A 26,942-nucleotide genomic window follows, 5' to 3' on the forward strand; every position below is an offset into this window, starting at 1 on the left:
GAGGCAGCCACTCCGACAGGCTTCGCAATCAGGAGGTGTGGGGCAGAAATGTCTAATTTTCAGTCTCTCCTCTGTCAGGTTGGTTGCACAATCACTCATCTCTGGGTTTCCACTGCACGTGGGGTCTCCTACTGTCTTCTCCCAGTTTGGGATCAGCAAGCTGCCAGTTTTGTATGGCTTTGTTTTGATTTCTGGGTTTCACTGTGGTGAGAATCTGCTAGTGGGAAGTTTCTGATTAGAAACTCAGAGCTGCTTTTGATTTGTGACCTTTTCCCTGGTTAATTTATTGTCCTTTTAGTTCTCAGATCTTCTGAGATCTGGCTCTTGACTCTTCCCTGTCTCTTCTCCACTCTTATCCCTCCTCCTTCCACTCTGCTCCTCTGCATTCAAGTCAGGCAGGTTCCTTCTCTTCTGTGCTCCAGCAGGAGGCACACCACGCACACAGGAGAGACAGCATTGCATGTTCAATTGCTCTCGGGGGACAGAGCATGTGCAATCTGGTCAGCACATATGAACTGTGTGGGGATGGAGCATGCTCAGTGCTGTTGGAATCCTTTGAGAATTTAGGTGCCAGACTCTAGGAAACCTCTCCTGGGTGTGTGTGAACCGTGATTTTCGCAAGACTTACAGAACTTGGCTAACTTTCGGTGGCCAGTAAAACACACACGTTTCTGACACCAGGGCGACCCTTCCTGCCACATTTCAAGTCCCTGCTCCAAAGCAGAGAGCTTCTCAAGGAAACAGTTTGAAGAATTTTTAATATGGGCAAAAAAAAGCATTTCCCCCGACTTCGTTCTCAGAAATGGCTGGAGCATTTTAGCTGAACCCTTCCAACAATTGTCAGCCTGAGGCAGGTGCCTGGCATGAAACATTTCAGCCTGATCTGTTAAAGTTTGCCAGACTTTAGAGCAGCTGAAAACCAGGTCTTATAACAGGAAGTGTCAGGCAACCTTACCTCCAGGCATTGCTACCAGACCCACCTCCAATCAGGGGACGCCAAGAGAAGCCATTGGAAACAAGGAGATGGAGACAGCCTCATGTGCTGTACCTGCAGGCCACAAGCAATGTTCTATGGGGCACAGTTTGGGAAGCACTGCTCTAGCACAATCCCTGGGGGCAGAAGCCCCCATAACAGCTCCCAAAAGCCAGGGAGGGGTAGAACACACCAGCAGGGGGACCGAGGTGATGGTGGCAAACATCCTGTTAGTGCCACTATACGTTTTGTGGGTTTCCATAGGCAGGATAAGCTAAATGGAAAGAAAACGGCGGGGGCAGGGGGGAGGGCAGAGGAGGAGGGGCAGGTGTGGAGGGAACCTGAGTGGAAGTGACTGTGGGTGTGTCTACGCTGGAGCTGGCAGAATGATTTCCAGTGGGGGTAGGCACACCAGTGCTAGCTCTGATCTAGCTAGTGCACTAAGAACAGTAGCATAGCCATGGCAGGAGGCACTAGCCGCCCAGAGGACATACAGGGGTCTTGGACAGAATTGTGCTGTTCACACCATTCTGGCTACCCTTCTGTTTTTAGGTGCTAGCCATCAGCGCTAGTGAGGGTTTATCTGCAAGAAATGACACCCCTGGCTCCAGTGTAGCTGCACCACCTGGGGCGGAGGGGGAGCCTGGATCAAACAGCCAGTCAGTAGAGGCTAGAGAGAAAATTCAGGTTTTGCTTGGACTGTCCAGGGGTCCTTCCCCAGCTGGCTGGAGTCTCTGGCTGCGGTAGCTGCTCTCTGCAGTTCTCCCCCAAGGTCTCATGGTGGGTGGGAGGGAAGCCACCGCCTGGGTCCTCTAATGCAGTGGTTTCCAAACTATGGTCACGACTCAGTACTGGGCTGTGGAATGGAAGGCACTGGGTCATGGTGGCTCCGGTCAGCACTGCCGACTGGGCCATTAAAAGTCCTGCTGGTGGTTCTGCCCAGCTAAGGCAGGCTAGTCCCTACCTGTTCTGACACCAAGCTGCACCTCAGAAGTAGCCAGCAGCAGGTTCAGCTCCTACACGGGGGGCTGTGGGTCTCCGCACGCTGCCCCCACCCCAATCACCGGCTCTGCACTCCCATTGGCCGGTTCTTGGTCAATGGGAGCTGGGGGTGGAGGGGTGGTGCCTGCGAGTGACAGCCGCACAGAGCTGCTTGTGCGCCACCGCCTAAGAGCTCGACCTGCTGCTGGCCACTTCCAGGGCGCAGTGCGGCCCACGGTGCCAGGACAGGCAGGAAGCCTGCCTTAGCCCCCCCACTACGCCACTGACTGAGAGCTGCCTGAAGTAAGCCCATGCCCCAGCCCCAATTCCCTGCCCCAGCCCTGAGCCCCCCAAATCCTTCCTGCACCCCAAACCTCTCATCCCCAGCCACACCCCAGAACCTGCACCTCAGTCCTCTGCCCCAGCCCTGAGCCCCTCCCACCCCTTGATTCAGTCACGGGCATCAACAATTTTCTTCAACTGGGTCGCCAGAAGAAAAAGTTTGAAAACCACTGCGCTAGTGCCGTACAAGCATGTGTGTGTGTGCAGGGGTCCTCCTAGGGACGGTTCTGGGTCTAGAGGGATGCCTGGGGGAGGGGTGGCCCCATGGCCCCTGCTCTGGCTGCTTCTGTGCCTAGCATGCCTAGTATAGGGGCGTGAGAGTCTTCTGTTTGGGGAGGCTCACACACAAGTGCCAGAAGCTCCCTAGAAATAGGGGGACACCAGTGTCTGGACCATGCCCCTGCCCCAGCTCAGCCTCTTCACCTGAGGCCCCACCCGCTGCTTGCTCCTCTCCGCCTCCTTACCCGAGGCTCCGCCCACTCACTTCTCTCTGCCTCTTCCCCCAAGACCCCAGCCGCCTGCTGCTCACTCTTCTCTGCCACCTCCCCCATGGTCCCCCATACTATACTCATTCTGCTCCACCTCCTTCCTGGAACAGGGCAGGCCATGGGGCCATGCCCCCATCACCTTTTCCTGCCTTAGACAAGCGACAGGAGAGGAGGGGGCAGAAGAGCAAGCGGTGGAGGGGAGTCTCTGGGAAAGAGGCGGAGCGGAGCATGAGCGGGGCCATGGTCTGGGCACCAGTGGCCACCCCCACTTCTATGGAGGTTCACTTCGGGTACTCCAGAGGTGGTGGCAGGCCAGCATGCCTCAAGAGGGGTGAGCCAGGCCACATCCACGGCCTCTTATATGTGCCGCCCATGTGGCTGAGTCTCAGTTAGCACCATCCCTAGGAGACGAAGCCTCCTGATGAGACTACAGCCTGCTAGCCCGAGGCCCAGGGGGAGGAACCTTGCTGATAGCTGACATCCAGCACAGTTCACGCCCCCATCCCCGGCACTAATGACTGGGGACCAGCTCCACTGTCTCACACCAGCCCCAGGCCGGAGCCCTCTGAGACCCCCTGCAAACACTCAGGGAGACACTGGCTGGGCACCATGGTTTGGGGATGGGGAGAGAAATGTCTGATAGTTCATCTTTTGCAGGCAACGCCTCCATGCTGACTGAGATGCTGCTCCCACCCCCTGGCAGTGCTGGGATGGTAAGGACCATTCTCTCCAGCCGCTGGGGTGAGCGAGGAGATGCTGAGGTCCTGGCAGGCTTGTTCTGGGGTGGGGCTCCCTGTGTTCCTAGGGCAGTGCTGGCATCATTGGATCCCTCCCAGGACCAGACTGTCTCAGCGACTAGGCAGTAAAGTGATGGTGCTGGGCCAGGCCTTTTACCTAGAGGCTCTGCATGGGAGACCCTGTTCCCCTTACATGGGGGACTTGCGTGTTTCATGGTGACCGTGTTTCCAGGCAGTGACCCTGGGCTCCAAGAACACTGGTGTCAGCCTCACAAAGGGGCCCTTCCCTGCTGCTAGGAGGGGATGCCCCTTCCACGGCTGCCTCTCCCTGCCTGCCCTCTGAGAACGGCCTGGCAGCCACTCACACATGGTGCCTCACTGACCAGAAAGAGCCATGCACGTGGGCATGTGTCCACATAGCCCAGGGAGTTCTGCCAGATGAGCCCTGTTCAGGGGCAGGCCTGGTGCAATCCCTGCAGGCTTATCTACGAACACCTGGCTCAGTGAGCCTGGTATGAGCAGGGGACGGATGGACAGATACAGACAAGCAAATGGCCTCTAACTTTCATCAGCACTAACCAGCCCCAAGTGTGCTCTCCTCCCCCACCCGATTGCACCACCAAGCTGCAGGGTAACTGGCCATCGTCAGCCAGTGCCTACCCACCCGTCATCTATGAATGGTCCTTGCATGGACTCCTCTGATCCCTTCTCTTTGGCCTGTGGGGTCATCTTCTTGTCCAGCCGGCTGGCTCTCCTCTGCCTCTGAAATGTCTTCCTTTGTCCCCACAGCAGCAGGGTCTGGAGGCTGCAAACTGGTCCCTGCTGACCCGGACAGAGTGTTTGCGAGTGGGAGGCCATCTGGTGGGGAACAGCTGTAACTACGTGCCTGACATCACCTTCATGGCCTTCATCCTCTTCTTGGGGACGTTCCTCTGCTCCATGACGCTCAAGAGCTTTAAAACCAGCCGCTATTTCCCCACTGCCGTGAGTGTTTCTCTTCCCACCCCCTGCTCTGCAAGTACCGAGGGCATTGTGAGGAGGGTGCAGCTGTCTCTTCCTGTGCAAGGCTCTGTACATTTAGATGGCTTTGTGCAAACAGCTCCTGCTTCCCCTGCTGAGTGTAAGCATCTCAGCACATGCAGTACAGCTGCTACCGACCAGCCATGGCAGGACAGCCCCAGAAATAACCCTGAAAATCAGGAGCATTGCTTTAGAAAGTTATAAAAATCTCCAAGTGTTGCTCAGCCCAGCAATGTCTGATGCCCTGCAGCTCAGAGAGGTGGCGCTGGTGATCTGCTGAGTGCTGTGCTCTCTCCTGGTTGCATGTATCTCACCCCAACCCACATACAGGGCCTCCCCCAATAGGTCTCAGAGTGGTGGCACCCAGGGGGTAAGTGGCATTATCCTCATTTCACAGACTGGGAAACTGAGGCTTGGAGAGACTGAGGCCAACATTCCCAAATGTGCTTACTGCCTGTGGGCGCCCAACAGGACACTGGTGGCAGTTTCAGGCAGGACACCTAGCAAAGGAGGCACCCAAATTCAGTGGCCCCTTTTGAAAATGTCAGCCAAGGCCACAGCAGGGGTAGGGGGGCACACTGGGAATAGAACTCAGGGCATCAGTTCTGAATGGGGTCAGCACCACCCCAAAGGACAGTTGGGGAGCCCTCCTCAGTAACACTGGGCTTCCCAGCTCCCACCCAACAAGAAAGAAGTGCAAAAGTGCTATTTAACCTTCCTCTGTTCCTCTTTGGGGCTGGGGCCTCAGCTTCACCTTCACCCTGCCCAAGAGCAATTTAGTGCATCCACCAGAATTATCCCCCCCTAATCAAAGCTAGCGGCTTCCCCTTGTGGTGGGCTATACTGGGCATGCGTGGGAGACTGGCTTTATAAGGAAAGGCAGAGAGCCTTGGCCTTGCTGCTCATGATCCACCAGACTTTATTCCACACTCTCCATAAATAACCTCCCCCAGCTTCCTAGTGAGCTTTCTGCAGGGTCGTAGCTAGGTTTCAGGGATAGCAGTGTTAGTCTGTATTGGCAAAAAAAAAAAAAAAAAAAGAAAGGAGGAGTCCTTGTGGCACCTTGGAGACTAACAAATTTATGTTAGTCTCTAAGGTGCAATTAGAACTAGCAGCAGAGGGCATTCAAAACACTTATTACCTCATCTCCCGCATTCCCTCCATCCCAGTGCAGGGGGATCACCAAGATCTCTTATAAAAGCATGAGCAAGTGCTGGCTTCGTTGTGCGATGTCTCTTGCTTTTCACTGTGGGGTGTTTCTGGAGGACAGGGCCAGGGGTATCTCTGGGATGTGCAGATTGCCCCCCCACCCCGAGCGCACAACAACTAAGCATGCTTAAAGCACAGCATGGCTCAGATCGGGTCCCAGATAGCAAGTGGGACACCTTTTTCCCTGGGGACGGAGGGCTGTAGTTGCATATATAAGACAAATACCCTACCAGCAGGACAGTCCCTGTAATATTGAGAGGTCCGGTCACCCTACCTGCGGGTGTCTGATAACGCCCTCCCAATGGCTTTCTTTGCTCCCTTAGCTGAGGAAGCTAGTGAGCGACTTCTCCATCATCCTGGCCATCCTCATCTTCTGCGGGATTGATGCCATTCTGGGGCTAGAGACCCCCAAGCTCATCGTCCCCAGCGAGTTCAAGGTGAGAACTGACTGGGTAATGAGAGGAGGAAAACAGAGGAATTGCTGGGAAGGGGGGCTCATGGATGGAGAAGCGATGGAATTTGGGGAGCTGGGATGATGTATATAGGCAGTGATAATGGATTTGCGGGGAAGGAACTGTGCATGGGGCACCTACATTAGATTCTGATGCAAACTATGCATCAGGTATAGAGGCTTTTTGCAGAGCCCATGTAGACAGGGCTGCCTGTGTGCATCTTCACTGCCAGTTCAGGGGTGCAGTGTGTGGTAGGCCCCAGCATGCAAAGGGGCATCCAGGTCCCAGTAGCCAGCCTGCATTGCAAACTGGGAACTGCATTTTCTAAAGGCCTCACCCCCCACATTGACAGTGGAGATGCCTGCACTCTGCTCTGCTCCACGCAGATCAGATGCAGTCCTTGGGCTCCCATGATGTTGCCTTTCATCCCTCGGCTGGGTGAGATTTGTGAGCCTTTGCTCCTGTGAGAAGCCCTCCACCGTTTCTCTCTGGGCCCGAGCTGGAGAGCATATTCCTGGATCGCAGCCCCAAGGCTGACGCTGGGGATCTACAGGTACGTGCCCAGCAAAGCTGCTCAGTAGGCTGTCCATAGACCACTGAGCAGTTAATTAGTCCTACGTCATTTTTGGTTGACCTGTTCTTGCTGTAAAGGACACATCATTCCTGTTGCTGATCAACCCCAGGCGCTGAAAGTGCTGCACGGCTCATGTTGTCGGGAGACTGGATGGCTCAGGCACTGGTGCCCACAGGCAAAGATGAGTGATGCAGCTGCCTGGGGTCCCATGTCGCCCCTCACTGGTAATCCTGCCTGCCAGCCAGAGCCACACCCCAAATCCCTCATCCCTGCTCTCCATGGTCTCCAGGCATTGTTACAATGGGCTCCCTGCCTCGGGCCAGCCCTGGGCTCAGGCGACGGGTAATGAAATATGAGGCGTTCCCCTTCATACTACCTCACAGCGTCACACCCAGCTGGAATCGGAGCAGCTGGAAGCTGTTACCCTCTGATCATGGTGATCTGATCCTGACCTGAGCTGAGTCCCTTATCTAGTGAGCCATCCACCCTACAAACTCCTCCATTGCAACTGGCACGAGCGGTCCCCCTTGCTGGCAGGCTCAACAGAGAATCCTGCATGGGCCATGGAGAGTGAGGCCCCTAGCGAGACTGCGGGTGGTGGTGAGTGTGACGCCAGCCCGGCTGCTGGCCCCACTCTGTGGATCTAGGCACCACTCCATTCACTGTAAAAGAAAGGGATTCCATGCTGCACAGTTCGGTGCTGCTCTGGACCTGCCCCCTCTGCTCCAGGGTCTGGATGGGCCCCTGGGGGACCAGCTGCTATAAGGCCTGTCTGTCTAATTCCCTCTACCCTACAGTCTTGATTCATCTTCTTCAGCACTAGAACTAGAGCAGGACCAAGGAGCCCTTGAACCTGCTCAGCAGCTGGATCTCAGGAGCCAACATGCCAACAGGGCTGGACAGCTTGTTGAGACTCCTCTGCAGAGCTTGCAGACTGTCTGGGAAGCCAAGGCAGCCCTCAGAGCGTAAGGAGGAGCTCCAAAGGAAGGGGAGACCTTTGCTTGACCTCCCCTCCCAGAGGGCCAGTTCAGACGGGTACCCCGCAGACTGGGAGTGTAGGAAGTAAGGGATCCACCGTCACAGGGCCCCATACTCTGATGCCAGAAACTCTCTCCAGAATTGTCCAGCCCATCACGGAGGTCACAAAGAAAGGAAGAGAACAAGGAACGGCGCCTGAGAACTTCCCCTGGAGTGACCATGCCTTTCCTGGCTGCAAACTCAATGCCCCCTTTGTCACCTGATGCCCCAGGCAAATTGGTAACATAAATCTGTCACACCTTCTGAGTCACAGCATCAGCTACACCTGGGCAGTGCAGGAACAGGGGCCAGATTGACAGCCCTGGGGACTGACCTCATTGTGTTAGCCATGGAACAAATGGGCAATGGCCCGGCAAGCACCCTCCAGATGCCAGCGTGCCCCACGCCTCCCAATCCTGGGCCTGCCGAGCTAGTCCAGCCAGGGGGCAATCAGGGAAAGCTGCAGTGGTGGTGTCATCACACGGAGAGCTCTCCACTCACAACGGCATTGAAAAGTCCATCTAAGTCACAGGCCGCCGGATGATAATGGCTTTCTATGACCTCTCTCTTCCCCTCCTTTCCTCGCCTGGCCAGTCTGTGGCAACCCTTCTCTTTCCAGGTCTGCTTTTCCACACTGCCCCTAAAGGTGACACACAGACCCACTCCTCAGTCCCCCACTGGTTGTTCAAACCTCATTGTGCAAGACAGAGCCATGGGGCTCCGTAACCCCTCAGCTCTCCAGCCCTCCACCCCAACCGTGCAGAGGGGAATGTGCGGGGCTGCGTCCCACCTCGTGTGTTCCCCCACATTCAAGTCGGCTCCTGACAGCTGGGGGTATGGAACAGATCCAGAATGTGCAATGCTGTGGAGCAGGGAGAATTTTGCCTACATTAGGCCACCTTCCTCCCTGGAGTAACTCTGCTGAGTCCTCTGGGCTGACACCCGAGACCAATCTGGCCCCTGGGTTTTCCATCCAGCTCTTTCCCTTTCAGCACTCTCTGCCATTACAGGGCCAAGAGGGATCTGCAGAAAACTCAGGGACTGTGGGATTTTATAGCCCCTTACCTTGACACTGCCCTCCCCGCCCAGCTCTGCAGGGTGACTTCCTTTCTTGTGAAGGAGGAGGGGGGAAGCGCCAGCCAATCCCTTGATCTATAAATAACCTCCGCTTAGCAACTGGACCCAAACTAAACAGTCATGTAATCATGCAAATGATGCCACAGCACACAGCAAAGAAGGAGACACCAGCTCAAGTCTGGGCTTGGGTTCCCTCCCCCCCAGGCCTGGGTGTTCAAAGGAATTAGCAGAGGCTGCAGAGCTAGTGTGCAGGCTCTGTGGTGGCCCATAGCTCCCTGTTAGGCAGATTGTGCATCAGGTTAATGAAGGAGCCACTTGCCCGTTCTCTAAGCTGGAGGCAAAGTACCACCTGGCAAATGTGGGGGGAAATGCCAGGCCTGAAAGGGGCAGGGCAAGGCACCCTGGCCTGAGCAGAATGGCTGCTGTGACATGTTTTGGCTGAAGGCCAGGGTGTATTAGGACATCTGTAATGATAAGGGTCCCTGGCAGCTTCCCTCCATAGATCTCAAAGGGCATTTCTTAATTAAAGCACATGCAGCACTCCTGAAGCCAGAAGGTCCTATTATCCCCATTTTAGAGATGCTTTCACTGTGGAATTATGCCTAAGATCGTATTTTGTCAGTGGACGAGCTGGGAATGGAGAACGGGGAGATATCGCCCACACTCCTGCTCTAACCACTGTCCCACGCTGCTCTCTCTACCTGCATATTTTTAAAGCACTGGGACTTTTCGCATTCGTCATCTTTTTCTAGATTCTCCATACCTACCTTCTTACCATGGATATAGAGCTCTATTGCATTTGCCCAACTGGGCCTGGTTTTCAGACTCCAGGGAGACATGTAGAAAGGTGTGCACAAATTTGTGCCTGATTTGTATGTGTACTGACGCAAGCACCTACATGGACCTGGATTTGCATGAACACACGGCCAGACAGACATCTTCACTAGACAGACAGCCCATGGGGATGTGAAAACCAGGCCCACAAAGGCTGCCATGAAACTAGTGTTACCAGCACTCACAATTGCAAATTTAGTACTTTTCTTCAAACCCCAGCTCCTGGTGTCATGTGAATACAGGACAATCTCAGCTTTCATTTAAAAAAATAAGTGTTGCTAGCCCTCGTGGTGGCAGAAAAAAGCTTGAAAATGTGACTCAAAAGTTTTAAATCCAGCAGGCAAAGAAAAAGCGTTCCCCCATTTTTTTATTATTTTCTAAAAATCTCATGATTTTAAATCAGTTTTTGTGGGCCTGACTCATGATTTCTGAATGTTAGGTTGGTACCAATGTGAAACCATGGCCTGGATCCCTCCCCATGTGCTGTGCAACAGGAGCAGCTGACTGCACAGGCCTGGCCCCATCTCTCGGGGCAAGACTGATGCCCTTGCACAATAACAGGGAACAGTGGCTGTTGGTTAACGTTAATCAGCTGGAGCATGGCCAGGAGCGAGCACAGATGGGATTGTTCACAAGCATCCAGGGCTCGGCTTGGGACTTGCTTATTGCCTCTTGGGGCCTGGCCACTGCCATGGTGCAGAGCACAGATCGCCATTCCAGTTAGTCAGGAGAAGCATTTTCCCACAGATGCAAAATTGTACAATGGCCAGGGGGAGGGGAGTGAGGGTTCCCTTTGCTCTGAAGCATCGTTTGTTGGCCATTGCTGGTGACCTAGTGGAGAACCATCTGGGCCAGTGGTCTGACCTGCCCAGCCCAGCCCACCCCAATGGGCTGTTGCCCAAAGTGCTCTTTGCCCATTAGTAAGTGCAGTGGAGGGTGCTGTAATGTACAATCTGACCTCTTGCACTCCCCGTGCAGCCCACAAACTCCCAGAGAGGCTGGGTCGTGTTTCCCTTGGGAGTGAACCCCTGGTGGGTTTGCCTGCTCTCCGCAGTGCCTGCTGTTCTGGTCATCATCCTCATCTTCATGGACCAGCAAATCACCGCTGTCATCCTCAACCGCAAAGAATACAGGCTCCAGGTCAGTGTGGGGCAGGCCAGCCGGGGCATGGCAGGAGGCTGGCAGTAGGGATCTGGGTATAGTGGGAGGTTGGCAGTGCAGGGCAGACCGGCCCAGGGATGGTGGGAGGCTGGAGGTGCTGGGGATCTAGGTATAGTGGGAGGCTGGCAATGTGGGACAGGATGGCCCAGGCATGGTGGGAGGCTGGCAGTGTGGGGCAGGCCTGCCTGGAGATGGTGGGAGGCTGGCAGTGCAGGGCAGGCCGGCCTGGGCATGAAAGTAGATTGGCAGTCCTGGGGATTTGGGCATGGTGGGAGGCTGGTGATGTGGGACAGGCTGGCCCGGGCATGGCAGGAGGCTGGCAGTACAGGGCAGGCCAGCCCGGACATGGCGGGAGGCTGGCAATGCGGGGCAGGCCAGCCCGAGCATGGCAGGAGACTGGTGGCACGGGGAAGGCTGACCTGGAGATGGGAGAATGGGCTGTATTAGAGAGAATCACATAGGCTTGTGCCCTGTTCAACACCTTGCGGGTTTCCTTAATCCCAGGGCTCCAGGGAAACAGTCGTGTCTGCCCAGAAATTGGCAGCCGGTAGGTTAAATCCCATCTGTTCTAGGGGCTCTAAGGGGCGGGGCTCAGATTGCCAACTTTCTAATTGCACAAACCCAAACACCCTTGCCCTGCCCCCTACCCCGCCCCTGCCCCAGCATGGCCCTGACCCTTGTCTAGCCCCCTCTCCGAGGCTCAGTGCCCCACTCACACCATCCACCCCCTCTGTCGCTCGCTGTCTCCCATCCTCACTTGCTCATTTTTGCTGGGCTGGTGCAGGGGGTTGGGGTCCGGGGGGGGTGAAGGTGTTGGCCGGGGGTGCAGGCTCTGAGGTGGGGCCACAGATGAGGGGTTTGGGGTGCAGGAGGGGGCTCCAGGCTAGTGGAGTGGGGCCAAGGGCTTCAGACTGTGGGAGGGGGCTCCAGGCTGAGGCAGGGGATTGCGGTGTGGGAGGCGGTATGGGCTCTGGGCTGGGGGTGTGGGCTCTGGGGTGGGGCCAGAAATGAGGGGTTCAGGGTACGAGAGGGGAATCTGGGCTGGGGCAGGGGGCTGTGGTGCAGGAAGGGTTGAGGGCTCCGGTGGGCGGTGCAGGCTCTGGGGTGGGGTGAGGAATGAGGGGTTTAGGGCATAGGTGGGGGCTCTAGGCTGGGGCTGGTGGTTGGGATGTGGGAGGCGTTTCAGGGTGCAGGCTCTGGGCAGCGCTCACCTCAGGTGGCTCCACGGAAGCGGTGACATGTCCCTCGGCTCCTACGTGGAGGCGTGACCAGATGGCTCTGCACACTGCCTCTGCCTCCAGGTGGTGCCCCCGCAGCTCCCATTAGCCGCTGTTCTCGGCCAATGCGAACTGCAGAGTTGGCGCTTGGGCAGGGCAGGGGCAGCACATGGAGCCTCCGTGGCTGCCCCTATGCCTAGGAGCCAAGGGACATTTCACCGCTTCCGGAGAGCTGCATGGAGCCAAGTAGGGAGCCTGCCAGACCCGCGCCAACTGGACTTTTAACGGCCTGGTCAGCGGTGCTGACTGGAGACACCAGGATCCCTTTTCAACCAGCCATTCCAGTCCAAAACCAGACACCTGGTCACCGTAGGGGGGGCTCCCTGCAGGCTCTGATCTGAAACCTTGCCCTAATGCACGGAGGGCAGGGCTGGGGAGGCATTGGGAGCAGGGGCCCTGCTCTAGGCTAGTCTCCCAAGCATTGGTGTCCAATGCAGTGTGAAGGGCTGGATTATCACGGGGTCATCTCCCCTGGGTTAAAGCGGATCAGACAGGAAAGGCTGATAATGCCAGGTCTCCATGTTAACAGGAGATGCAGCTTGCTGGTATTGTGTAGTGATGGGCACAGTGAGGTCTGTCTCTGAATGGAGTTCTGCCTCAGCGAGCCAGGCCCCAGAAGGGGGATGGGTGCCTGCAGAGCTGGGGAGGGGTATGTTGCAGCTGCTCCCCGGCCCAATTTCTATCAGCATGAATAATCTGGACTAATGCAAAACCAAATCCAACCTGGGGGCTGTCTGTGGGCTGGTGAAGGGCTCTCCCAGGGGAGTGCTGGGCCCTGCATGCCTGTCCCTGCATTTGGGGACATGGTGACATTTGAAAACAAAGGTATTATGCAAAATCAATGCACTGGCAGAGGGAGGGGCACTTTCTTCCCCCCTCCCCTTGTCAGAAGAGAGGGAGCCAGGAATTCTCCCAGCTAATTGCCTCATGGAGGCTGTCAGCCACTCAGGGACTGATCCTGTGAGGAGGTCACAGTCTCTGGCAAGGTGCTGAGTACTCTCAGTTGGCCCTGAAGTCACTGGGAGATGAGGTCACTCAGCACTTCCCAAGATCGAGCCCTTAGCTTGGGTCACAACAAAGCCCCTAAATCCACAGAGGCCTCTAAACACAGTGCTCTCCACATGACATCCCTCTGAGCCCTAGGACCCCTGGCAAAGCAAGGGCTAGCTCCTCCCATCACCCAGGGAAACAAGGGCTTCCCCGGAGCCTTTCATGCTAGGATCTCAGCCTGCTTCTCCAATGCCAGGCAGCTTTGTCAGCTCCATTTTAAAGCTGGGAAAAGTGAGGTCCAGAGAAACTAGTGACATGCCCAGAGTTACACAGTGAATCAGTCAGTCTCCAGCCTCCCAGTGTCCTGATCTGAACACTAGGTCACACTGCCTCCCTTCAGACGATGCCCGCAAGGGACCTTTTCTTTGTGTTCCTCCCCTAGTCTCCCTAGCTTAGCTGCCTGTCTGTCCCTAGCATCCTGTGGCATCATTTGCCACAGGCACTGACGTCCCAGCTGAACGTACTAGCAGGAACCTGTCTGGTTGAGAGAGTGCCAGCTTTCTCTCTGACACTGCTGTGCCGCTTGGCCCCGCCTTACCCAGGGCTGGGCCCGGCTGGCACTTGTTTTTCTCATGAGGTGTACTGAGGTTTTCCCTAACCTGCTCACACAGGCACAAACTCAGAGCCAAGGACAAAGCCTTCTCCAATCATCAGACCTTGTGCTAAGACAAACAGGTTCATTGGGCCTGGGAATGCACCTGGTTTTGTTCTGCTGAGCTGGGATTGTGACTTATCCAATTGCTCTTGCTGTGCTTGTTCACCTCCCTGAATCATATCAGCTGCCCTCCGAAAGCATCTCCTAAGAGTTACCAGCAGGAAGATACCCACTCTCCTTCCTTCCTGGAACAAACCCCTGCAGCAGCTGTTGTGTTAGTCTGACTTCCCTGCCTGGTTCTGAAGGCTGGAGCGAAATAGCCAGCTTAGCTTTGAGAAAGAGAAGGAGAAATGAGCTGCAGTGCCAGAACTAGGTACAAGTAGGCCTTAGTAAACAAGCCCTGCTGCATTCGGCAGGAAGTCTCCAGAGGCCATGGCACAGGCTAGACTCACCCCCTAGAGCCAGATGAATGGTGGCAGAAATGGATTCGGGAATAACTTGGCAGAAAAAAGTAGTGAGCTCAGTTCCCTGTGATTCCTGGGGTCAGAGCATAGTGTTTGTTCTTTGGGGATGTCTCCATGTGGATTCCGTTCTAGACTGTGCATGTGCTTCATACATGTGAGCCTGGAGTCTGGATAGCAGTGTCTGTTGGGGCACACCTGTGCTGTGCATGTCTTCCTACCCCCTGCCAGCTGACAGAATACCGTCACCATCCTTCAGTTCCTGCTTACAGCCCATGGCAGCAAGATGGAACCAAACCTGCTGCCCCTTCATGCTCTCTTGTCGTGCAATGACTTAGGGTTCATTCCCTTAAAATGACATTCTTTCCTTCCTCGAACTTTTGGGTTTTTATTATTGTTTTGGCCACCACTACCACCTCATATGGCAGACTCAAAGCCTGCCAGTCCTGGGATGGTCCCATTCCTGCCCCTACCAGGCAGAACTGCTGTTTATTTTGTTTAGGTGAGAGCCCCCCGCCCCATGCCTGACCGGCTCTATCTGCTGGTCTTTCTTGCCAAGAAGGAGAAACACCCAGGAGACATGAGACTAAAACCTTTTCTTCTGGAGCAGTCTAGGAGGGGCACCCAGCAGAATGAACATCCAGCTCCAAGTCAGGCCCTTTCACTTCAAAATCCACGTCATCAGTGCCCCTGTCAGCCAGGCTGTGACTCCTAAAACCAGCACAAGTGTCTATACCCCCGCCTTGAGGTGGAAGCCCTTCAGATTCTAACCTCAGACCAGAGAGAGAGTACTCACATACTTCCAGTAACAACCTGCTGATTATTTTCCAAGAAAGGAACCCAGGTTCTCTTGAAGGAAACCACCTGCTTACAGGCTTTTTACGGCTCAAGACTGGTTTGTGGTACTTGAACTCCAGGATGCAAATTTCTGTATCGGGACCCATCTGGCCCATAAAAAGGTCACATTTCACAGTAAGGCCCAGCCACTATCAATACCATGTCATTAACAGTGAGAGTCTTCACAAAATGCATGGCTGTGGTGGTCACAGATGTAAGGAGACAAGGCATTCTTGTCTATCCATATCTAGATGATTGGCTGATCAAAGGCAGGTCTCATCAGGATGTTACCACAGCCCTAAACATAGATTGTGACCTGTTCAGGGAGTTGGACCTGATAGTAAACTACAAAAAGTAATCGCTCAACCCTTCACAGAGGATAGATTTCATAAGCGCTCTCATCAAATTGGCAAAGGCATATCTTCCAGAAGAAAGATTTCAGTCTATACAGACAATATCCAACAACAAGATACATCTGTCAATTACATTGAGAAGCTGTCTCAAACTTTTAGGCCACATGTCATTTTGCACATGAGACACCACTAGCCCAACTTCACCCATCCCTGTTACAGGACTGGCTGAGGTCAGTGTGTCCCTATGAGACATCAAATGGACATGCATGTCATGATCCCAGCTCATATCCTGCCATCACTAGGATAATGGACAGACTCACAGAATGTGTGGAGAAGAGTACCCTACTCTGCCTGTCCTCCAAAGACACTGATCAGAGATCACATCGGGAACAGGGTGGAGTGCTCACTGGAACCGTCTCCAAATACAGGGAGTGTGATCCCAGCAAGAGATTGGACTGCATATAAACCTCTTGGAACACAGGACAATCAGGTTAACCTGCAAAGCATACCTGCCAGCCTTAAGAAATTCCAGCACACAGAACCCAACAGACAGCACATTTGCAATATATTATCTAAACAAGAGGGGAGTTGCCCATTCCTCACCACTGTGCCAAGAGGCACTCAAACTATGGACTTGGCGTTGACTTCCTAGGATTACTCCAATTGCTCTTGTCTCCCAGCAGCCAACAGCAAATTGGGGACAGATTGTCTGCTAAAACAATTATGGTCTCTGAAGAGCACCATCCTCAGACTGAGATTTCATCGGTGAGGAAATTCCACCACAGAAAACATGATGTGTCCAGTCTTTTGCTCCAGAGTAGGCATGAGCCCAGGCTGTGTGCAAGACACTGATCCAGGTCTCATGTATGCATTTTGACCCCTCCCTCTGATACCCAGGGGGAAAGGGAAAATCAGTCAGGATACAGCTACACCAATCCTGATTGGCTGAGGCAGTTATGGCTGATATCTCACCTCCGAATGTCAACACAGCCTCCAATGGCACTTCCAGACCGTCCAGACATAATATCACAGAGCTGAGATCAAATTCTTCACCCAGACCCAAACTCATTACACCTGATGGCCAAGATGCTGGCTGGTGAAGTGCTACTGACTGTTCCCATGACAAGTCCTACTGCACGTCAGGAAGCCCTCCACAAGGAAAACCTGCTCCTCGAAGTGGAGAAGGCTTTCAATTTGGGCAGCCCAGCACAACCTTGATGCATTGGAGCCCCCTGTTCCCAAGATCTTTGATTACGTCCTGTACCTGGAATTCTCTGGACTCGCATTCAGTTCAACGAAGGTCCATTTTGCAGTGATTTTGCCATGCCATCCTCTCTTCCAGTCAGGCCCAGTATTCTCCCATCCAACTGTTTCTAGGTTTTTTAAAGGATTGCTTCACACTTATCCACCAATCAGGGAGCTCCAACCTACCTGGGATCTCCATATTGTCCTTTCTGGTCTCATGGAGCCCCATATTTGAGCCTTTTTCTGAAATCTGTCTACACCACCATACTCTCAAGATGGCCATCACACCAGCATGTGAGCCCTGAGCTCTCCTCGCCCATCCTCCTTCCACACATTCCACAGGTGGTGGTGAGTCCTCATCCCAAGTTTATTCCCAAAGATGGCTGGACTTTGAGTTAACTCAATCTATTCATTTTCTCTCCCTCACCTGCAAGCCCCACTGCTTCCTCGGAGAGAAAAAACTTCAGACCTTGGATGTCTCAAGGGCTTTGCTAAATTGCCTGGATAGGCTGAAGGGCTTTGTCCTGTCTCCCCTGCTGTGCTTCTGGAGCCATTTCTTCCAAGAGAGTGTCTACATGGATCACCCAGTGCAATTCAGGCTGCTCTCACATGATCGAGGGGATATTCCTCTGAGTATCAAAGCTCATTCACCAGCACTTAGGCTGCCTCTTCTGTGAATTTCAGCAACATGCCCATATTTGAGATCTTCAAGGCAGCCATGCAGAGTCATACCCCCTCACCTTCATTAACCAGGATTGCCCTCAGTGTGGCTGCGAGATAGGACAGCAGACAAAATATCCCAAAGAAGCACAGTTACCACAAGGTGTGTAATTATTCTTTATCCTCGAGGAGTCGGGCTGCTGCTGGGTAGCTGTGAAAATGTTCCAAAATCCCAAATTTTAGCATGAATGATTTTTTGTCTGTAAATTTGTAGTGGAGAGCACATTATGTATGATTCATTAGCCCCCTGTTCAGTACATCCAGCCAGGATCAGGGACAAAATGTGACTTAAGCAACCAACCCCACCCACCTAATATAGTGACTAGAGCAGAGGAGGTGAACAGTTTGTGAACAATCCATGCTTTATGGATGATTGTTCCACAGCAAATCCTACTGAAGAATGAATACATTTGCATTATATTGGGATTTGATTACAAATGACAGGCTAACCAGAAAGAGGACTAGGTACATAATTAGACTCTATCAGCTCAAGTCTTCACAGTGACTATGGTCATCATTCTACAATGCTAGTATTTTTATTTATAAGCCTTTGTAGTTTTCAGACAGACCAATGAACAGAAACAAAAAAGAACCAGAAAGCATGAAGAGAAATATACCATCCATGAATAGTCTCAACAGACAGCATTAATAGTGGCTAACTTGTTATATAGAGACACTGGTCACTGGAATATAGGGTGCACATGCATTTTGACTGGATCAGAGTTTGGATCTCATCCTACACCTTGAGCCAATCAAGAACTAACAGGATCCTGACTGTATATATTTTCTTCTGTTTTCATTGAATTACTGCGAACCAGTTGGCTTCAGGGGCAGGGGGCGGGGGCAGGGGGAGATTGTTTAATTATTTCCCTGTAGGTTAACTTTTTTTCCCCAAACATATACCAAGGGATCATTGTCCACTAGACAGCAAGCTGATTGCCTAATCGGTTGGTGATTTTTAAAGGTATTTAGGCACCTAAAGATGTGGATAGGTGTCTAGTGGGATTTGCAAAACCCCCAGGGCACCTAACTCCCAGCAATTTCCACCAGCAAAAATGAGACCCTTCCCACATGACCATCCCATGGTTAAAAGTCTTAGGATAGGCCTGGCAGTGTGAGCTGAAGATAAAATAAGGTTGTGTTAGCCCAAGGGAGGAAGCGAATCCCAGAGTCAAGGGTTCCTCACTGAGAATGTCCTACTCCCAACCTCTAGCCGGGGTCTGTCAGCTCAGGTGCCTCCGTAGAGCCCAACTCCCCTGCAGTGGCCCTTGGCTACATGCACAGAGCTCCTGCTCCAGCCAGTAGGATCCATTGGAAACAAGCTGTAACCCTTAGTTCCCCATTCCCTGCAGGCTGATGTCTCTCTGAGCACTGATGTGTCTCTCATTCCAGAAAGGGGCAGGTTTTCACCTGGATTTATTCTGTGTTTCTCTTCTGATGATCCTCACATCTGTGACTGGTCTCCCCTGGTATGTGTCTGCCACCGTCATCTCCCTGGCTCACATGGACAGCCTGAAAAAGGAGAGTACAACTTCTGCACCAGGAGAGCAGCCCAAGTTCCTGGGAATCAGGTATTGTGCCCTCTCCCATTAAGCAAAACCACCTTGACAGTTGCAGCTGGCGTGCTCTCCAAGGGCCAGGCTGACCCTGGAATTCCAGTGCTGAGTTGTAGTGAGCTCTGTGGTGATTATTATTGGTAGAAATCGCTAAACAACGAAGGGAAAAAGTGTTCTGCTGATGATCAGGTGCTGGAAGTGCTCTGAGAATTGTCTTCCCAGCCAACCTGACTCCATGCTTTGGAGTGCAGGGTGCTATGCGAGTAAGGAAAGAAGCTCCCCTTCCCCAGCTCCTCACTTCACAGTTGGGCAGCTTCATTACGGGGGAATTTTGCATTCCTCTAAAGTACCAGGTACCAGCCACTGCTGCGGGTTGGGATTTTGGAACAGATGTGTGGCTGATGTATAGAAAACGAATGAATGGATGGGCACACAATCAGATCCATCTGTCTGTCTAGTAGACAGTCAACTGGGAGTTTCGTGTTGACTAGAAAGGTCTGTAGATGCTCTCTACTCACTGCGCAGAGCTATATACTGTGCTACAACAGCAAGTACTAAGTGTGCATGGATTTTTTGTTACCGGTTTTCACACCATGCTAAGGCACAGCTATCTGTGCAATAAGGCCATCGTATATGGTGCTTGTAACCCCATACAATTCCCAAACAGTCCGTTGTCACTGTGCTGCAGGAGCCAACAACAGGGAAAAGTCTAGGGCGATGGCAGAAGTTTTTTCCTTGACTCTTATACATCATTTCTCCTTTTGCAATGACTGGTTTGACTCTGAGGTAAGGAAGTGAAGGCTGGTGCTTCATAGCACCTGGTTCAGAGAAGAATAGCAAAGCAGAACAGGGGCTTCTGCACAAGCTCTTCCCAGATGATGCCTGCAGCTCCATTTGGAGCAGCTGTGTGTGCAGTTCCTTGTTTTGTTCACATTCAAGTTAGCCCTAGAGGCAAACCGGAAATGGAGCATTAGCAGAGGCTTAGGGGATACTACAGGCAGGGCTACTTGCAGCTAGGGCATCTTTGTACGGCATTGGAGCAGTGCACTGGCTGTTCTGCTCTGTATCTCTGGCCATAGATTGGGGCGGGTAAGAGCGGTGGTTCAAACATGAAATACAAAGTGTCTAACAGCAGGAGTGTTCATCTGCAGGGAGCAGAGACTGACTGGCCTGGTGGTCTTTATTCTCACTGGAGTGTCGGTTTTTTTGGCTCCGGTTCTCAAGGTAATAAAGCGTTTTTTGTTGACGTCATTATTATAGAAGTGGGAAAAGATTGAACTATCAATTAATTTTCACTCATCTAAGCCCAAGAAAGTACCATTCACCATCCCATATTGTAATGGATGACTTGCACTCCCCCATCATCTTCCAGCCACAGCTCCTCCTCCAATTCACCCTCTCCTGTGCCATCTTCACCTCCTATTTTCCATATGCAGGCCAAAGACCTCTCTCCACCATCCCCATTCCTGTGCTTATCAAGAGACAACAGCGCGGTCACATTTTACCCTCCTCATACAGTCCCTATACACTCTCCACTCTATACTGCTCCACTATGGTATGTCTACACTTGGAATGGGAGGTGTAAATTCCAGCCTGAGGTGACATACCCACAAAATACAACAAAACCGTAGTGATCCTACCTATGATTTGTCATCAGATGGACAATTCAGGGTATAGTGGGGGTATGGGGGCAGAGTTAAGGGTCTTTGTGGAACCTTTATTCAAAATTTCCTGACTTTCAAATTTTTGTGCTTTGAAAACTTTGTCTCACGGCAGAATTTCCTGGTTTTCAAATATTTGGATTTTGATACCCACAACTTTCTAGCAAGTTGTTTTCTGCAGTAGCTAATCTGTCTTTACCACCATAATGATATCTTAACCAAGTGTTCTGCGTAGGAATATATCCAAAGTTTGAATTCCTTATAACTTAAGCAATAACCATAAAACTAAACTGCTGTGTCTGAAATGAAACAACCAAATGGGCCGGCCATACTTAAAGATTGATCTTATGGAAAATGATTACATTCCGTAAGTTTTTGTAAGGAAAGCTACATCTGACCATGCTGATGCTTCTCACTTGTTTTCTCCAGTATATCCCTATGCCTGTGTTGTATGGTGTCTTTCTGTACATGGGCGTGGCCGCACTTAACAGTATCCAGGTGAGTACAGACCCACAGAGGTCAATCACCTTGACATTTCTGCACCAGTTTCTCAATGTTCTCAATATGTGGGTTGAATTCAGGGGATGTAACATTTTTGCTCAGTTCCAGCTCTAGCCATACGTTGTGGCCTGAGGGCTTATTTATAAACTTGTTAATGTTTGGGGGGGGTGAGAGGGTGACATCACAAATGTATTGCGCAGGTCATCCCAAACAAATGCTGATAAACCCCCTATCCCACCACCCCATGTATTGTCTAGGTGTCCCATCTGTTACAGAAAACCTATTGTAGAGAATTTAATTAGGGTGATTTTCTGTGTCTTCTCACCAATAAAGGTGGGTGTTTTGGGGTATGCCTACACAGCAAAAAAAAAATCCCATGGCAGCAAGTCTCAGAGCCTGGGTCAGCTGACTTGGACACATGCTGCGGGGCTCAAAATAGCAGTGTCAGGTGCCTGGGCTGGAGCCCGGGCTCTGAGACCCAGCAAAGGGTGTGGATCTGAGTGCCATGTCTCCAGCCTGTGTGAGAAACATCTTTACTGCTATCTGTAGCTCCATAGCATGAGCCCCACCACCCTGGGTCAGTTGAGCTAGGTTCTGAGACTTGCTGCTGCAGGTTTTTGGTTTTTTGGTTTTGCAGCATAGACGTCTCCTTAGTTACTGTGAGTCCATGAGTCCTACTGTTCAGGGCCCAATGACCTGGAATACAAAATAAAAGTGACACAAGTCACTAAAAATCAGGGCTGCTCGGGGTGGGGGGGCAAGTGGGGCAATTTGCTCCAGGCCCCGGGCCCCACAGGGGCCCCCACGAGAATATAGTATTCTATAGTATTGCAACTTTTTTTTAATGAAAAGGGCCCCCGAAATTGCTTTGCTCCAGGCCCTCTGAATCCTCTGGGTGGCTTTGCCAAAAATGTTTGGTATCTCAGGGCCTGTCAGGTCAAGAAGAGGGGCTGGGCCCCATTCCTAGTGCTACTGAGCTCTCATTTCTAGCCCTGTGCTGCACAGTAACAGAGCGCAAAGCTGGGACTTATATAAGCATAGAAAAGCTGTTCCTGGTGCAGGGCTGGCTTTTGCCTTTCCTGGGCCCTAGGGTGGTGTGATTTCAAGGGGGAAATTCCACATTTGGAGGGAGAGGAGGGCAAATTTCTGGGGCAGGTTGACAAAAGGAGGCTGGTTGGAGCTGCACGGGGCACTGGAACATTAGAAAGAGTCCCATGTAGATCGATTAGAGAGCAGAGTGCAGGCAAGGCACTCAAAGGCATATGCCTAAGAAATGTGCCCCAAGACGCTGGCATTTATCATGGATAGGCATCACGCACTAAGATGGGTAGAGGGGTGTGAATAGGGATGGATGGATAGATTTTATCACTTAGAGGAAAGGTGATATTAAAAGAGGCATGTAATAAACGGCATTTATATTACACCTTTGAATGCCTCAACTGCCCTATTGCCAATATTCCAACCCTCTGGACAATTTCAAACTGCTATGGTTTTTTTGTTTGTTTGTTTCTGTAGAAAAAGATCCTGCCCCCAAAATCTCTCTTTCTTTCCCTAAATGGGGCATTTTCCCCCAAAATGACCCCACCTTGAGGCATGGGATGGGAAATATCCATCCCGAACCTGTGCCAGGTTGGAAGCCTGGCATTCTGCAAACTGTTAGTGCTAGAAGCTGAAGGTTTATCTGATTGGAAAGGGGAGGTTCTCAGCTTTCTAATAGGGGACACAGCATGGAAGGGTCTGAGATATCAGTCCTTGAAATCACAATATTTATAGAAAAGCTATTTTAGGCAAGGTTTAGATGCATCTAACATTCCCCTTGTTCATAGACAGCCAGCTCCCACTGTTGGACCCATGGATTCACTGTACAAATAAAAGAAATACACCCTCTCTAAAACACCCTGAAAATAGCTGGTCTGTAGCACCTGTGACCGATGGCGGGGTAGGGGTGGTAGAAAGGGTTTCTTGGCTCTGGTTTGGCATGACCTGCCTAACTCACTTGTGATTTCAGCATCCCGGTCTCATGCCAATAAAACTGTTCTGCCCCCCTGCCATCAGGTATTCCCTATTAGCGGTGGGTCTGTCGAGGGCTCATATGTTACAGCAAAGATATTGGAGAAAGGTCTTTAGAGAGTCCTTTACAAATGGCCTGTCCTAGCCCTCGTTTGTCTGTCCCAACTCTAAAGAGACTCAGCTAGCATCTAAACTGATCCGAGTGCCTGGTCTCAGTGCTACCACGCTGGAGAGGCTGTGCTGGAGCCGAGAAGCTGCCAGCACAAGCACTCTAGAAACAGTGCCAGCACGGAGGAGCTGGTGCCAGGGCGCTTTGCTTTTAACTGGGGCTCTCTGTCTCCAGAGTCTTTTCATTTTCCTCTTAGCCCAACGGGGCAGTTGCTGTAATGATTAACCCCTCTGTGCTCACTGAACTGAGGGCTGAAATAACAGGAGACAGCTCTGGGAAATGGTATGGTTAGAGGTGACTGGCGAAGGATGAGACAAGTCAGGTTTCAGCCCTTCTCTGCATCATTGTGATGAATAATAAGGCCTCAGAGAAGTGGCAGCTGGAAGGATAAGGGTTTTGGTGGGAGGGGATTTTTAGTTTAGTTTTGCTTTTTATAATATTACTTGAAAAGCATCGGAGTATTATCTCGTCTTCCCTGGTATTGCTGGAGGTCTCCTTGGATAGCTCAGTGCTGTGGCCTTGGAGCTCTCTCAGTCCTTCTCGGAAAGGGCAGGGTGTTCAGACTCTTAAAGAGAGAGAGAGAAATCGCGCAAGAGAGAGCTTCTCGCCTAAGGGTTTGAGTCAAATGTTAACAAAAACAAGCAAAAATGGAGTGTAAACAGTCTGAATAAAAATCCCTTCCTCTCTCAGTCACTCTGGGTTCACCTCCACGCTCTCTGTGACTTCAGAACCCTGCCAGTTCTCCAGGCAGCCATGGAGCCTTCCCGGAACAAAATGATTGATAAGACGTCGATTTCTAATGGAAATATAAACAGTGGGAGTCCTTTTTCCTTTGTGATAAAACCCTTCCAGGCACAATCCCATTTTGCCCCCTTGGCTAGCTCTGTGGTTCACGAGAGCCTGCCTCTCTGTTTCTGTCTCTTTCTCTCTTTCACACACACACACATGCAGGCACGCACGCACATGCAGAGCTGAAAGTAAATCAGAACTGCTGCAAGTGAGTGAAATTGAGAGAGAGAGAGAGAAGAAGAATTTTGTCCTGTGATGTGTGCTTCTGACTGTTGGATGGAACTCCTACTAGACTGCCAGGAGCTGAAGACTGCAGTATGTCCAGTGTTGCCAGCTCTTGTGATTATATTGCAAGCCTTGTGATAGTCAGTGTTTTTCATAAAGTCCAAACTCCTGGAGACATGTAATTAAGAGAGAATCTGTTTTCATTAAAAAAAAATAAAAAAATCAACCCCTCTTCCTTACAGAGAAGCTTGAAATCGTGACCCAAGTTAGGGCTGGCAGCACCGCATATTGTTGGGGAAAGATTTTCCCCAGGTAGATTTCCAATCTGAGCTTGCTGTAGACTTCAGTGGGGTTTATGGCATGTTAATCAGCACAGCAGAATTTTCCTAAAGTGTTCCCTCTTACTATAGGAAATGTCTGTGGGACTACTTTACCCAGAATCCTTAGCGGGAAGTTGGGGTTGGAGTTTGGCGTGTGAAAAGCAAAGCCTGGCAGATTGCAATCTGCAGACCTCAGGGTCTCAGACTCTCCTTACCAGAAATAAATCCCCGAGATGAGCATAGAATATATCCTCGGAACCTCAGTGTCCTGTCTCATTGCTGGGCCAGGGGCTCACCCACTTGGCACCTTGTGACCTGTTTGCCCTTGTTCCATTTCAGTTCATGGACAGAATCCAGCTCCTTCTGATGCCTGCCAAACACCAGCCTGACTTCATGTACCTTCGCCACGTCCCCCTGCGCCGAGTGCACCTATTCACCCTCATTCAGATGCTCTGCCTGGCTGCACTGTGGATCCTCAAGTCAACCGTAGCTGCCATTATTTTCCCAGTGATGGTAGGAGGTCCTTGTATCTGGGCAGTGACAGGCTCACTGTGCCCTGCTAGGTTGGGTGGCTCTCTCCTTACATGGAAGGGGAGCACTTGTTGATCTGCATCTCCCACCCTGGTCCCACTTTGGTATGGCCCAGAAATAGCCAAATCCCAGGCCTCGGACAACACTAGATCCTCTCTCTTGGGCTTCCTCCCTCTCCCCTCCTATGAAGTGCTCACGATTCCCATTAGACAAGGCCCTCCAGGCTTGCTCGAGAGAATGGGCTGCCAAAGGGATCAGCTCCCACTCTCTACCCCAGGATATGAGAGACCTACAATGTGCCTTGGCTTCCCAGACAAACAGCCTGATGCCCTATGTGTAGAACTGCCCTTGATGAGCATCTGGAAACTCCAGCTGCTGCAGGAACTTGGAGGCCTCCCTACTGATTGGAGTGGGTTGTACCTGTGCTCTACAATGGTTCCTGTGCAGTCCAAGATCGCAGTACGAACTGTCAATGCCATGCCAGCTCTGGGACTGAGACCCTGCTGGCTGTATGTTCTCACATAGCAGCTGTGGGCTGCTGGGATGTCTCTGCTGTCTGAAGGTGGTAACCAGGCCTGGTCTGGAAAGCTTCAGACCTGAAGGGTGGAATCTCCATTGCTGGAGGCATCTAGGGCCTGCTCCTGCTCCTACTAAAGTCACAGTGTTGCCACTGACTTCGGGACCTGGGGTGAACTGACATAAGACTCAATCCTACACTGGATGGGGATGTGAGCCACTTCAGTAATAATATTTTGCACCTATATAGCAGCTGGCATCCAAGGACCTCAAAAAAAAAAGCTCCACTTAAATACTACTTTAGCCTTGCACCCTTGCAATATATTATCCCCATATTACAGATGGGAGAACTTAGGCACTGAGCAGCACTGGGTCTTGCCTTAGGGCTTACAGCAAGTAAATGGTAAAGTCAGAATAGAACTCAGGAGTCCTGACTCCCACGCTGTGACCACTGAACTACACTCCTTTGGGGTCACTAATTGTTCCCATCCTTTGCATGATGTTTACTTGACCCTTTGGTTTGGCCCCAGCTCCTGGCACTGGTGGGGATCCGGAAGGCGATGGAGTGCATCTTCTCCCAGCAGGACCTCAGCTGGCTGGATGACATCATGCCAGAAAAAGACAAGAAGGAGGAAGAAGAAAAACTGCAGAGGAGCCAGGAGAAGGAGGAGAGTGATAGCGAGGATGTAAGTGGGGCAGGAAAGAGCCGTTTGCCCCAAATGTTGTTACACAGATACATACACACACAGAGGGCAGGGAGGCATTCCCCTCGTTGTGGGCAGGAGTGGGGACTGGCCTCTCTCACCTGCTGGAGAAGCACCATCGTGGGCACGCTGCCCCTTCGGCCTCAGCCCAGGCAGAGAGAGCTGATCACCTGTCACAGGGGCCTCCATCTGGCCCAGCGAGGCAGGCTGCGTGAACAGACTTGCTGAGGAGGCAGCAACCGTGTGGGGGGAGGAGAGGGAGGAGATGCTCCTTCTCCACTGGGACTCCTTGGAGAGGAGTGATCCTAATGTGTGTCTAAGGAGGGCTCCAGTACAGAGCATCTGAGGGGAGGGAGGGACTTTGGATGGAGACTGTAGCTTCCCCAATTAGCAACAGTGCCCAAGAGGCTGCCTTGAGCCCATTCCAACCTTGGGGCCTGTAGATGTGTGGACACACCCCTGTGTCGCCTCCTGCTGGTCTCTCAGGGAATTAGCTCTTTTTCCAGCCAGGAGCGCCCTCTGCAGGCCAGTGATCCACCTGTTCTCTGGCCCCGTGT

At 52.0% G+C, this 26,942-nt stretch overlaps 1 protein-coding gene across 1 annotated transcript in view; it reads left to right on the plus strand.

Annotated features, from left to right (window-relative positions):
• Nucleotides 1-26,942, plus strand: part of SLC4A9 (solute carrier family 4 member 9) — a 71,196-nt gene that overhangs the window by 38,074 nt on the left and 6,180 nt on the right. The window contains exons 12-20 of the mRNA XM_050962584.1: nt 3,442-3,497; nt 4,311-4,505; nt 6,074-6,187; nt 10,683-10,844; nt 18,796-18,974; nt 20,111-20,183; nt 21,050-21,118; nt 24,974-25,147; nt 26,212-26,367. Coding sequence (XP_050818541.1) covers nt 3,442-3,497; nt 4,311-4,505; nt 6,074-6,187; nt 10,683-10,844; nt 18,796-18,974; nt 20,111-20,183; nt 21,050-21,118; nt 24,974-25,147; nt 26,212-26,367 — 1,178 coding nt within the window. The remainder of the gene's footprint in view (nt 1-3,441; nt 3,498-4,310; nt 4,506-6,073; nt 6,188-10,682; nt 10,845-18,795; nt 18,975-20,110; nt 20,184-21,049; nt 21,119-24,973; nt 25,148-26,211; nt 26,368-26,942) is intronic.

This window comes from Gopherus flavomarginatus, chromosome 7 (genome assembly GCF_025201925.1).
Source record: "Gopherus flavomarginatus isolate rGopFla2 chromosome 7, rGopFla2.mat.asm, whole genome shotgun sequence".
Lineage (NCBI taxonomy): Eukaryota > Metazoa > Chordata > Testudines > Testudinidae > Gopherus > Gopherus flavomarginatus.